Source organism: Ceratotherium simum, chromosome 24 (assembly GCF_057802395.1).
Source record: "Ceratotherium simum simum isolate JZ-2026a chromosome 24, ASM5780239v1, whole genome shotgun sequence".
Taxonomy (NCBI): domain Eukaryota; kingdom Metazoa; phylum Chordata; class Mammalia; order Perissodactyla; family Rhinocerotidae; genus Ceratotherium; species Ceratotherium simum.
The window spans coordinates 9210029-9223138 of NC_141923.1; the positions used below are offsets into that span (position 1 = coordinate 9210029).

Here is a 13110-nt window from a genome sequence, read left to right on the forward strand (position 1 = left end):
TGAAGGCAAATTATGAATGAGCCTCCTCTGAAAGGCATAGACAAGAGATGCAAGTGCGTGGCATCGAGAAATTAAAACATGGTGGGGAATTATGGCTTAAAAAGGTTCCAAAAGAATAAAATAGGCATTTAAGGGTGGCATAAAGAAAATGAAGCTTAAAATAAAGGTTCTTATCATCAAATAACTTAAAACCCAGTTAGGCAGATAAACACATAAAAAACTAAAAATAACTACCAGCATGAGAAGGATATTAGCATGTGAAATTGTAAAATAAATGGCGATAGAATGAGTGCTACAGGAGTTTAAAGGAGTTCGGAAAAGACAGGTATCAGGGAAGAAACAAGCAAACGGCAGTTACTAAATGCTCTCTCAGAGAGGAAAGAGAAAGCCAATAACACTGTTTTGTTTATGGCATTCTTCCAAGATCACAGACAAACTATGACATTGAAAATGTTACTGAAATATTAAATGCAAGAGAGAAATCAACTGAATATTTATCACTGTCCTAATTACAAAGAGAAGGAGTAATATAGGCTAATGGAAACAGAACTAAATTAGGAGACGGGAGAGGCAGAGTACTGAACCAGGCTTATTAACAAACAACTTTAAACTTAAAAATATAAAGTAATTTGCTACCTTAAGCAGTTAGGAAATACTTGTTTCTACCCATTTTTTTTCATAACTCTGTAAGTAAAAAAGGTAGTAAAAGTTACATTGAATAACCTAATTCTAAACATCATAATTCTAAAGAAGAGTATCATAATTCTAAAATAAAACACAATTTAAAGAAGCGCAGGTTACACAGAAGAATAAAGACGTGGTTATACACCAGTCCCACCAATAAGACATGGCACTGGCACACTTTCCTTTGAAGACATGGAAATGACTGTGCAGATTAACCAACTGCAAAGCAGTCTGAGGTAACCATACTTTTTGAACCTTAAGATTATGAGAAGTCATAAGGGGACTTGCTTTCTCCTCACAATGGAAATTTTTGAAAGATCCTAAGAAGAAACTAATTTTACCCATAGATTTTAATATTTTAATTTGTCACATCAAAGACAAATGCAGATAATATTCTGCAATTCCATACAAATGACCCAATTTAATAGTAAGAACTTTCACTCCTCTGATATAGCAGCAAACTGAGTATTTCAAAAGGAATGTTATTTCACAAACGAAAAAGAAGAAAATTCCAAAATGAAGGGGCATGAAGAAAAGTGAAATGGCAGAGGAAACAAACCAATGACACATGCTTTAAAGTTATCAACTTTACTTCCACTTACAGGCATGACAGAATAACTGGGACCCAAGAAGCCCTCTCACTGTAAACAAATACAAAAATTTGCCAAATATAGGAAATTACCATTTTTAGACATTAGACAAACTAGGCAGTACAGGTCTGTGACCTCAAAAGGATAGGAAACAAAGTGAGCCCCATGACAGCCCCAGCTGTCGTCACAGAGGCACCAGGAGTAAAAAGGAGGAGAGTTAGGATCCTACAGGGCAGAAACGGGGAGACCAAACACAGCACAGCAACAACTCTGACACCAAAACTAAACAACGAGATTAGAAATTTTTTAAATTTAGAAATATTAGAAAAAAATTAAAGACCAATATCCCTCATGAACAGACATAAAAATCCTTAACAAAATACTAGTAAATCAATTCCAGCATTATGTAAAAAGCATAATATACCATAACTCAGTGGAGTGTATATTAAGAATACAAAGTTAGCTCAACACTCAAATATCAGTCAATATAACTGCCACACTAACAGAATAACGGAGAAAAATCCTATGATCCATCTCAATAGATGCAGAAAAAGCATTCAGAAAAGAAACAGGCAAACTACAAACTGGGAGAAAATATTTACAACACATACATCTGAAAAAGGACTTGTATCCAGAGCAACTCTCTCACTACTCAATTATAAAAAGCAAAACAACCTTGTTATTAAAAAAGGGGAAGGGGAGGGGAGCAAAAGATTGAGGAGGCACTCCACAAAGAAAGATATGAATGGCCAATAAGCACAGTGAAAAAGTGCTCAAAATCAGTCATCAAGTAAATATAAACTAAAACTAAGAGACACTACTACACTCCCAATAGCACGGCTACAAAACAAACAGCCCGACTACACCAAATACCCAAGAGGATGTGGAGCAACCAGGACTCGCATACTTTACTGGTGGGTGTGTAAAACGGTACGACCACTTTGGAAATCTGTCTGGTACTTTCTTATAAATTTAAATATACCTCTTCTCTGTAGACCAGCAATTCTACTTCTAGCTATTTATTCAGGGGAAATAAAAACCTATATCCCCGAAAACACTTGTATAAGAATGTTTACAGAAGTTTTATTCATAATAGCCAAAACTGGAAACAATCCAAATGTCTATCAACAGGAAATGGAAAACAAATTATAATATATTATACAATATACTACTACTGAGCAAGAAGACTGAATGAGCAATTGATACACCAACGATATGGATGAACCTTTAAAACACTGAGCATAAAAGTCAGAGACAAAACAGTAGATGCTGTATAACATGATTTATATGTCGTTCTAGAACAGGAATAACTAATCCACAGCAAAAAAAAACAGACAAGTGGTTGCCTCCAAGGCTGTGGGAAGCAGAGATTTGACCGGAAAAGGACACAAGGAATCTTTCTGGGTTCTATATTTGAATAGGGGTGGGGTGTACAATGCTTTGTCAAAAGTCTTCAAATTATTTAATATCTTTGTATTTCCCTGTGAAAACTATGCCTGAATTAAAAAATGTTAAAAATAATCACTAAAACAATTCAGGTCCAAAAATGTTAACTCATAAGGCATCAAATATATTCCTTTTTGAAAAGAGGATAAAATAAAATAAACCCAAACAAAAAACCTTGGGGTAATTCTAATTCTAGAGTTCGGTAGCCTTTAGAAAAAAAAGGAAGGGTGGGGGACTTACCTGGTAATTTGCCAAAATAACAGACCCTGATACCTCTTCTATTGAACAGAAACATGTTCTTCACAAATATTAAGGAACTTTGAGAGAGGGGAATTACAAATGTTGGTGAGCAAAATGATGCACAATATATTGATGATAAAAAAATAGTAGTTAAAATGTCTTTTCGTGCACCAATATATAAACTGGCTGTTAAAAGTATGCTTATGTCAGATGGGATGTTGTCAACCTTCACCCATTACAAAGGAATTTCAACGTTAGTATAGCAAAAAGAGGTTCAAAGTGATCACAACTAAATAGACAATGTAACTTACTAAAATGGAAGGGGAAGGGAAATTAGAAATAAATAAAAAGAAAAAATTGACCAAGTGGAAGTTGAAAAGCAAATGCAAGAGAAAATACAATAAAATTTCATTAAAGTAGTCTAATCTTGTGGGCTATAAATATGAAAGGCATCTCATCCACTGTAAGTACAGCTGAACTGGATGTCTGTGCGCACGTCTACACACCCCCACGCTTTCATTCATTTCCCAGGACCAGTGCCCCTGCGCTCAAGAGAGGAGTGGGACTTTTTGAACTCAAGCTACTTAAAACTATAAAGCTACTTTTGTGTCTCATTAAATATGTATGAAACATTATTAAAAATGTAATACCTTATGGTTTAATTAGTTCTAGTTATCAAAAAGGGTGTTTCACAAAATAAATACACTAAATCAACAGATAAGAAAAAATCAGCTGAAATATTTTCTTACCACTTTTACAACACAGGGTGCATCGCTGCCCACCGATTTTGAAGAATTCATATCAGCTGTTTGAAAAAGTGACACATGTGATATCAGAACAAGAAGTAGCATTATTATAAATAGCCTGTTACTAACCCTTTATTAATATTTAGATCTGTATATCTATAACCCCTTGATAGAATAAATTTCAGTTCCCAAATATGTATTTCAGGATATCATTACAGTATATTTCATAATTTTAAGACTTTTTTTATGTTTTAATATGTTTGAAATTGGAATGCATCTTACAATTGCTGGTATCTTCAATAGGATCATCAATTAAGTATGGAAAATTCTGAGTTAAGATTTAATTCAAAAGTACGCATGGCCTTTGATATGCTAATATATGTTGTGCATACCCAAGAGGATGATAACTGATGCAATTTCTTTAATTTAACAAACTAGGGAATCTTTTTAAGAAGGAGTATCAGGAAGGTAAGAAAAGAGAGAGCTAAAGTTCCAAAAAGCACTAGTTTTGGGGGGAAAAAACTCATCTAGATCAGGGTGTTCAGGATGTTGGCACTAGAACTTTGGACTGCCATTCAGAATAATTTTAATGTGGCTGTCATTTTATTTCATGCAAATAAAGAAACACACTTGCCCTGGAATACTGAGTCGGGAATATACAGCTGCCCATATACTAAACAAAAATTTTTACCAAGTACCTACTATATGCCAGTTTCTAAGAAACAGATTTAGCAGTGAACAAGAAAGAATAATCCCCACAGTTACGAAGCTGACCTTTCAGTGGTAGGACACAGGCAACAATTAAAATATGAAGGATGTTTGACGGTGACAACTGCTATAGAGGGAAAATTAAGCAGGAAAGGAAGGGAGGCAGTGCTGCGAGGTAGTAAGAGAAAACTCCCAGAACAGGTGTCACTGGAGCAGTGGTCTGCAGGCCCTGAGGCAATAAGCTTTGCAAGTATCTGGGGGAAGAACATTCCAGGCCGACCAGCACAAAGGCCCTGCTGTGGAAGCCTCTGACATGTTTGAGGAAGGCAAGGCAGCTCAAGCAGCTGGAGAAGAAGAAGTGAAGTGAAGGTAACAGGGGGCAGATCAGAAAAGCAACAGAGAACAAATACAATAAGCTTGATGGGTGACATAAAGCTGGTGCTATGAATGAGATGGAGAGCCACTGGAAGTTCTGAGATGAGGAACAGCAAGACCAGACACTGATTTTTAAAGAATTCTTCAGGCTGCTTTGTGAAGAATGGAGCATAGAGGGCAAGGGCAAAAGCCAGGAGCTCAGTCAGGATATTACATTGCTCTAGGTGAGAGAGGTGGGGGCCTGAACCAGAGTGGAGCACACAGGGCAGTGGTGGGTGGTCAGACTGTGAACATATTTTCCGAGAAGAGCCAACAGGATTTGTTGATGAATTGGATACAGAGGGTAAGAGAGTAAAAAGGAGGTAAGGATGACTCCAGAGTTTTGGCCTGAGCAGCTAGGAAGAGGAAGTTGCTACTTATTAAGATGGAGAAAACTGCGGAAGAAGCTGATGCTTTGGGGTGTCTTAAGTTTGAGATGCTTATTAAACACCCAAGTTCAAATGATACACAGGCAGTTGAGATACAAGTCTTGAGTTCAGAAGAGTGTTCCAAGTTGGAGAAATAATTTGAATTATCAACAAAGAAACACTGCTCACTTAAAGCCATGAAACTGGAAGAGACCTGCTGGGTAATGAGTGTAGACAGAGAAAAGAAGACACCCTAGGACTGAGCCCTAAGGCATTCTCACATTAGAAGACGAAGAGATGAGGAGGAACAGGCAAACGAAACCAAGAAACTACCAGTCAGCTAGGAAGCAGCAGTACTTTGAAAGGGCTGCAACTAAAATACTTCAGACTAAAGGAACACCAAGTCACAAAACTGGCTAAAATGGGCAAATGAAAAGGTCTGAGCTCCTTAAGGAAGAGCCCCAAGGAACGGCTCTTAGATACTCAATTAGTAATAAAGCAAGGTCAGATTTTTAAAAATAAGCATTTAGTGTACAAAACATCACAATGAGGATAGTATCCCAATAATACTGCATAATTTAAATAAGAAAAGGGGGGAAAAGGAAGCTCAATAAGTAACTCAAACAATATGTACTGCAAAATCTGCCAGGCACTAGGAATATAAGAAAAAGAAGAGCTGTCCCATTGCCAAGAAGCACTTGTATATTCTGGGAGAAAGAAAAGTAATCTCAATACAGCTTGGAACATATTATGACAGGGTTAACGCAAGAGGACTATAAATAGACAGGACCCGCCCTAAACTCAGCGGTGGAAAAAGAAGCAAAAGAAGCATCACATACAGAGATCAAGAGGCAAAGGGCGGCGTGACGGCCGAAGCACAGATTTTGAGGAAATAAAGGGATGCAGGTAAAAAGTTACACAGGGACCAGACTATGAAGGGTCTTGTATAGCATTCTCAAAAGTTTGGCACTTTATCCTAAGGGCAATGGGGAGCCATTCAAGAAGTTTAAATAGCCTAGGTCACTCAAGTCATAACGTAAACAATGGGATGAAGGGGCAAGACTGAGCAGAGATTCACGCTAGAGTGAGAATCCAGGCAAGCAAAGATGGAGAGAAATGAATGGATCTTAGAAATCACACAGCTAAAGCAAAAGGACTGGATGAAGTACTAGGGATATTAGTGAAGGAATACTGGAGAATGCCTTCCCAGGGTCTGCCTCGAGGGGTGTCCTTCATTCAGATACCCTCGCCTGATCACGAGAGAATCAGGAGATGGAAGAGGATGATACAAGCTTTAGACACACCTGTGGAACATCCAAGTAGAGACCCCTTGTAGGCCACTGGCTATGGGCCTAGACTCAGGTAATCAAGTCCAAGGCTACAGATAAAAGCTATGGAAATCAACAGTCAAGAGACAGTAACAGAAGTCATAAGACTCCATGAGATCAATCAGAGTGAATATAGAGAATGAAAAGTGAGCCAGGAAGGAAGGCTGGAGAACACATTAGTACCCACCAAGATGACCAAGCACATCCAGAGAGGTAGGAGAAAACCAGAAGTGAAGTATGTTATCACGAAAGACAATGGAAGCAATTTTTATGAGAAGAAAAGATAAACAGTATCAAATGCTCAGAAAACATCCAAAAAAAATTCAAAAGCAATCTTTTTAATTCATTAGCAGAAATTGCTGATAATCGTGAATATGGCTGTTTTGCTCTATCAGTAGGCAGAGACAGATAAACTGGAGGCAGCAATATTAAAGCAAATCCGTCCTCCAGACTGATCAATCCAGTTTTACAGAAGCAAAGTTTTATTACAGAAATCTGTCAAACCCCATTGGATACTAAAAATACTTACTATTAGATGGCACTTTCTGATAATAAATACAAATACAAATAAAACAGCTGGCACACACCCAAAGCAAGCTGCAAATTTGCCAAAGGTTACAAAAACAAATTAACTAATGCAAAATGAAGAACCTACTTGCTTAAAGAGAAGTTCCCATTCCTAATATGGGATGTCAAAAGTCCACACATTCTGCAGTAGAGGCAGCTTATATAATACACCACTCTAAATCACAAGGTCAAAAAATATGTACCTAGCTAATATAGCTACTAACCTCTCACGGTTTATGAAGATTTTCACCTTAAGTCAGAGATACCCTAGTTCACTAGAATGGGTTTGGCTCTGAACAAAACTAAAGAATCAACACCTGTTTCCCAAAGCCAGGTGCTACTGCCCTAGAAAAATCATATTTATAATATATAGTAAAGCACTGGTTTTTAAGCTATGTTTCATGAACATATCTCCAGAGGCTGCAACTAACCAACCAGAGCCCACTGGTCGTGTAGGAGGTGGAGCTGAAGCCTCTGAGTAAAATAGCTGCTCTCTTATCTGCGTCAGTGGCTCTCTAACTGCAGCATGCATCCGCATCACTGGAGGACTGGTTCAATCGCATTGCTGAGCCCTCCCTACAGTTTCTGATTCGTAGGTCTGGGGTGAGACCCGAGAATCTGCAGTTCTAACAAGTATCATGTGGTGCTAATCTAGTATCTAATATTAGAATTCTGAGAGATATGTTGCTTAAGAGAAAAAAAAGGTTCCACTACTAAAAATAAAATTTTATAAACCTCATGGCAGAAATTAAATAAACTAAATTAAATCAAGATTAGAGGTGGAGTAAGCACACATAATAGAGCTAGAAATACCAAAAGCAAACATGAGATGCACTGTGTCGCTACTAAAATTCTTGGAGAAGCAGGCAGCTTTAGAAGCAATCAGGTAACACATCTTTTAAATCAACAATTCAGTTAACCTATAGAATCTCAGGGTTCTACAACAGGTCTCCCAAAATTTATGGGTAAGTATGCTAATTAATAGCACATTTAATCAGGCCTCATAGGTCGTTCCCTTAATTCCACTATGATAACTATAAGGGTTGTAGAGAAAGAAAATAAATCCACACTTGTTAAAGATCTGAAAATCTCCATATTAAACCAAAATAGAGGAAATAAATCCTAACTCGGTGGAGATGGGGAAAGAAAGATGTACATGGCTTTCTTTCGGTCTCAAAAGAGATTAAGATTATACAGAATATCTTAAAACTCTAAAGCCACAGTGCTCACTAGTGACAATATTACAGATATCTTATCCTCTTTTCCTATTGTGATTAAATTAGCCATCTTCTTTTCCACTCCCATGTCAGAGATGCATTTTTGCCTCATCATACAACATTTAGTTGACTGTAGATTATTAGGAACATCCTGTAAAAGCTCCTAACTGAGAAACTATTTTGATAAGAAAGCATATAAATCTTTGGACTGACAATCAGAAGTAGTCATACACTTACCGAGATATATACAACCAAAGCCACCTTGGCCAATGGGTAATCCTAGTTTCCATTCCTTTTTTGTCATGTCAGTGATTATCTCCCCAGCTGCAAACTGTTCTGCAAGACGTCTCTTTGCAGGGCCCTGTCTTACAGCTTGAGCTGCTTTTACACGAGGCATTTTCACTACAAAACAAAGCAACACACAGAATTATAATCCTAGAAGTGTTGAAAACATTTTTCACTACGAAAAGCTTCTGTGCAACAAAAATGCTGTTCAAATTCCTACTTACTCCAAAACTTAAATAAAGGACATCTGTTAATTCTGATTTATAATTGCTCAAACCCTATTTATCCCTTAACTTTCGAGAGGAAACAATAAATAAAATGATCTATGTAATTATTTAAGAAAATATTTAGCTTTAAGTTCCACTGGTATAATATCATTTCTGACTAAAAATGCTATTTAGCAACAATAACAAAAAAAAATTGCTCTATGAAGTACAGGGGAAAAGGTACACCCAATTAGAACACACTTTATAGTAATGCAATGAGGAGTTTATAAAGGCCAATGCTGATGTGCTAAGAACCTAATATAGAGACTGAAAACACAAGAAATTAACTCAAGGAGAAGGGGAAAGTCTATTTACGGCATGATAGTAGATGCATTACACACAGGCTCCCATCCATCCTCACAACTCTATGAAGATCACAGTATCATGCCCATTTTATAGATGAGGGAATTAAGGCTCAGCAAAGTTAAGCAACCTGTTCAAGGTTTTATACTAGTAAGTGGTGGAATGACAGAAATCTGCCCTGAGGACTACCTGGTTCCAAAGCATCCCCAACATGCCCCACAATTACAAAAGTCACCATAATGAAGGAGTAGACTTTCAAGAGAGTAACAAGGAGAAACTGTGGCTGCTTAGTCATTTGGGTTCACAGAAAAGCCAAAGCTGGTGATACCCAGCATTCCTATGCTTCCCTTCTCAATAGTATTTCTGAAATACCATTTCCTGTTAAAAGAAACCAGGTTCCTTAAAGAAATGACTGATTCCAGGTCTGGAGCTGAAAATCTACAAGAACAACTTGGAACATCTTGTCATTTCTAGATGTCAAGGAATCTATCAAAAACTACTAGAGTTATGTCAAATATGTCTAAGGAGCCAGCTTGGAAGATGTTCCCACTGACCAAAGATGAGCCAATTTGAGTCAATAAAGATAATAACCACAATGGATTAAAACACCAAAAATGGATAAATCCAAGAGTTTATAACAGTAAGAAAACCTAAGTGGTCACCTCTAGAGGATAACAGGAAACCACTCAATTTTGAAAACTAGTAAATAAAGAGACAGAATCAAGTGTTTATCCTTTCTTTCTTATATGAATTGTATCACTGGGTAACCATACAGAAGATGAAGAGAAATTTCTCCTTATAGAAAAATTTCAGCTAATAAATAAATAAGCGTGGTTTTAGGTTAACACCATTTCCACCTCCTAACGAGTTAATAGATCCAGACATTGAGCACTGATAGCTACTAACATCAAAATGTGAGAGATATCTAGACATTATGTGCCTCCTAATAAAAGAACACACCACTACCCATGAAGTAATCTTGCCAAAAAAGAAAGAAAGAAAAAATAAACAGACCCTGAATCTGATCAAGCCTACCAATTCACAGAATATGAAGAGAACAGAACATGATAAACTATAGCACAGGAGTGCAATCAGCAAAATCCTAACTGTGGGAAACCCTACAGTACATATAATCCCATTTCTTCAACAAATAAAGGGAAAAAAGAAGAGATGTGGGAGAAGAAAACTAGATTTAAAAAGACTTAAAACAGGCCGGCCAGGCGGCATAGCGGTTAAGTTCGAGCGCTCTACTTTGGCAGCCCGGGGTTCGCAAGTTTGGATCCCGGGCATGCACTGATGCACCGCTTCTCAAGCCATGCTGTGGCGGCGTGCCATATAAAGTAGAAGAAGATGGGCATGGGCGTTACCCCGGGGCCAATCTTCCTCACAAAAAAAAAAGAGAGAGAGAGAAGGAAAAACAACATACCTGAAACAAAACAAAATCAGGCAAATATAAACTATAATGCTTAGGGATGCACATTTGAGTGATAAAACTACAAAGAAAAGGAAATGATTACCATAAAAGATAGAAGTTACTTTGAGGAAGCGTAAGAAAGTTGTGATTAGGATGGGGCACATGGTGGGCAAAGTTCTATTTCTTAACGTTAAGTGGTGGTTATAAAAGTACCTTATAATTCATTAAGTCTATATTTGCTTGATAAGGTTTTCTGTATTATAAAATATTTTATGGTTTTAAACATTAAAAAATTACTGTTCCTATAATTAACAATCACCAAGGGATTAAAACTGGAAATCTTTTCATACTGCATGAGCTTGTCCAATCATACACCCACCAAAAAAAAAAAAAAAAAGAAAAAGGAAAAAGAAAAGACTCCTAAGTAAAATCTGTACTTCATTTCCTGTGAACTACTGGTAGCCTTCTGCTTTTTTATTTATACACACTTCTTATATATTCTATATTAAAGAAATTAGTTCTTTGTATTGTAAAGTCTTCCCAATTTATTTATCTTTTGATATTGTTTATTTTTAGCTTTTAGATTTTGTCATCCTTAGAAAGACCTTTCCCAATCAAATAATGTTTTTCAAATATCTCCCATATTTTCTTTTAATTATTTTATGATTTCATATTTTGCTGGTAAAATTTTGATCTGTCTACACTTATATTGGTATAAGATATGAGGTAGGAATCCAGCTTTTTTCAAATGGTTATCCAGTCTTTTTTTTCCTCAGTCATTCATACACATTAGAGAGAGCCACAGTGCTCAAGGAACTTAAACATATACCAACCCAAGTAAACTAAGTACAAAAAAAGCTCAATGTTCAATAATGTTGCTCAACGTTATGTCCTAGATTACCAGCTTCTCTGTAAACAAACAACAAAAAAGAAAAATACATTTATTAATTAGTATTTGAAACTAACTTTGTGCTTGGGTTAAAACCTCACTCCCACTTACATCTGCTCCACATGAAAGTGAAGAAGTCATTGAAATATTCTCTGCTGCTCTAACAGAAAGAGGCTACTACAACACAAAATATTTCTTTAAAATGCCCTTAAATGAAGTTCCCTTTCTCCTGTGGCTTCTCATGGAAATAGATGTGGAGGCCTCCCTTCTGTCAGCCCCTACAATCTTAGGCCGGCCTTGGGCAACCAACAGCCATGTCAGTGCTCAAGGGCTGGCTTCTGCTGGGTGCAAGGGAGGCGGATGGCCATGGATTAATAAACAAACATTTGGTCAATAACTCATCTTTTAAAATATTAAGAGACTTAAATAAATGTAGCTGGTACCATATACTTGTACAGGGCCATTTAACATGATGCCCCTTCCTAAAAAAAAAAAAACACTTGATGATGGTTATGATTCTTATAGTGTGCTGCTGGATTCTGTTTGCTAATATTTTATTTAGGAATAAAATTGATATTCATATATCAAGACTGGTCGGTAATCTTCTTTTTTTCTACTATATTTACCTGTTTTGATATCGATATTACACTCACTTCATAAAAAGACTTTAGAAGCTTTTCTTCTTTTACCAACTATGAAGAATTTAAACAGCATTTGAATGATCTGTTCCTTAAAGATTCTGAAGTCTTCAACTGTGAAAGCCTGACAAAACCAAGTGTTGGTAAGGATGTGGCACAAACGGACTTCTCATACACTGTACGTTGTGTCAACCATTTTGAAAATCTGTTTGGCAGTAGCTGCTAAGTGAGCCAACAATTCCTCTTCTATGTATATACCTAAGAGAAATGTAAACATGTCCACCAAGACATACAACAATAACAGCAGCTTTACTCAAAATAGCCAAACACTGGAAACCCGTTATGTCCATCAATAGGAATATGGATAAAATAAAATAGATGAAGCTCTCAAACACTATGTTGAGAAAAAGAAGCTAAACACAAGATGACATACTGTATGATTCCATTCATATGAAGTGTAATAATAAACAAAACCAATCCATGATGATAGAAGTCAAATAGCGGATACCATTTGGGGGAGGAAATGACTAGGAGTTGGAAGAGGAAGGTTTCTGGGGATCTGGCAATGTTCTATATCCCAATCTGGATGATATTTAAACTGTATGCTCACTTCACAAAAATTAAGTTGTATACTTATGATTTATTTCACTGTTTTTTATTTATGCAAAATTAACACAGTAAATTACATAAATCATAAGTGTTTTAACAGTCAGAGTTCAGTCAGGAGATAAAAAATACCCAAGTAACTAAAAGAGGAAAATTTAATATAAAAAACTATGAATTTGTAAAAGGTGGCTGACTACTGAAAGAGGTAAAAGAGAACTTTCAGGAATGCAAGCAGAGCGAATGCAGGGAGCAGTTACTATCCACAAGTCGCAGGGAGAGCACACAAGGAAGGAACTCTTCACTGGACAGGCCATGGCTCCAGCCCACTGGCTAGCAGAGTTCTCTGGCATGCCAGCGGGCTGAAGTTGGTCCACAGGAATCTACCCTCTGGGGTTCTGGTG

The 13110-nt window shown here is 36.9% G+C and overlaps 1 protein-coding gene across 11 annotated transcripts in view; it reads right to left on the bottom strand.

The window, feature by feature from the left end:
- The window catches only part of VRK1 (VRK serine/threonine kinase 1), an 81874-nt gene that overhangs the window by 38292 nt on the left and 30472 nt on the right, over positions 1-13110 (bottom strand). For 10 of the 11 annotated variants that reach the window (XM_087447969.1, XM_087447964.1, XM_087447971.1 and 7 more), the window contains 2 exons: positions 8546-8710; positions 3710-3765 (listed from right to left, as the gene is read on the bottom strand). In XM_087447969.1, the coding sequence (XP_087304095.1) occupies positions 3710-3765; positions 8546-8705 (216 nt within the window). In that variant the 5' untranslated portion in view covers positions 8706-8710. Of the gene's footprint in view, positions 1-3709; positions 3766-8545; positions 8711-12118; positions 12138-13110 lie in introns of those variants that run through there. The other variant, XM_087447967.1, reaches the window with a different exon arrangement.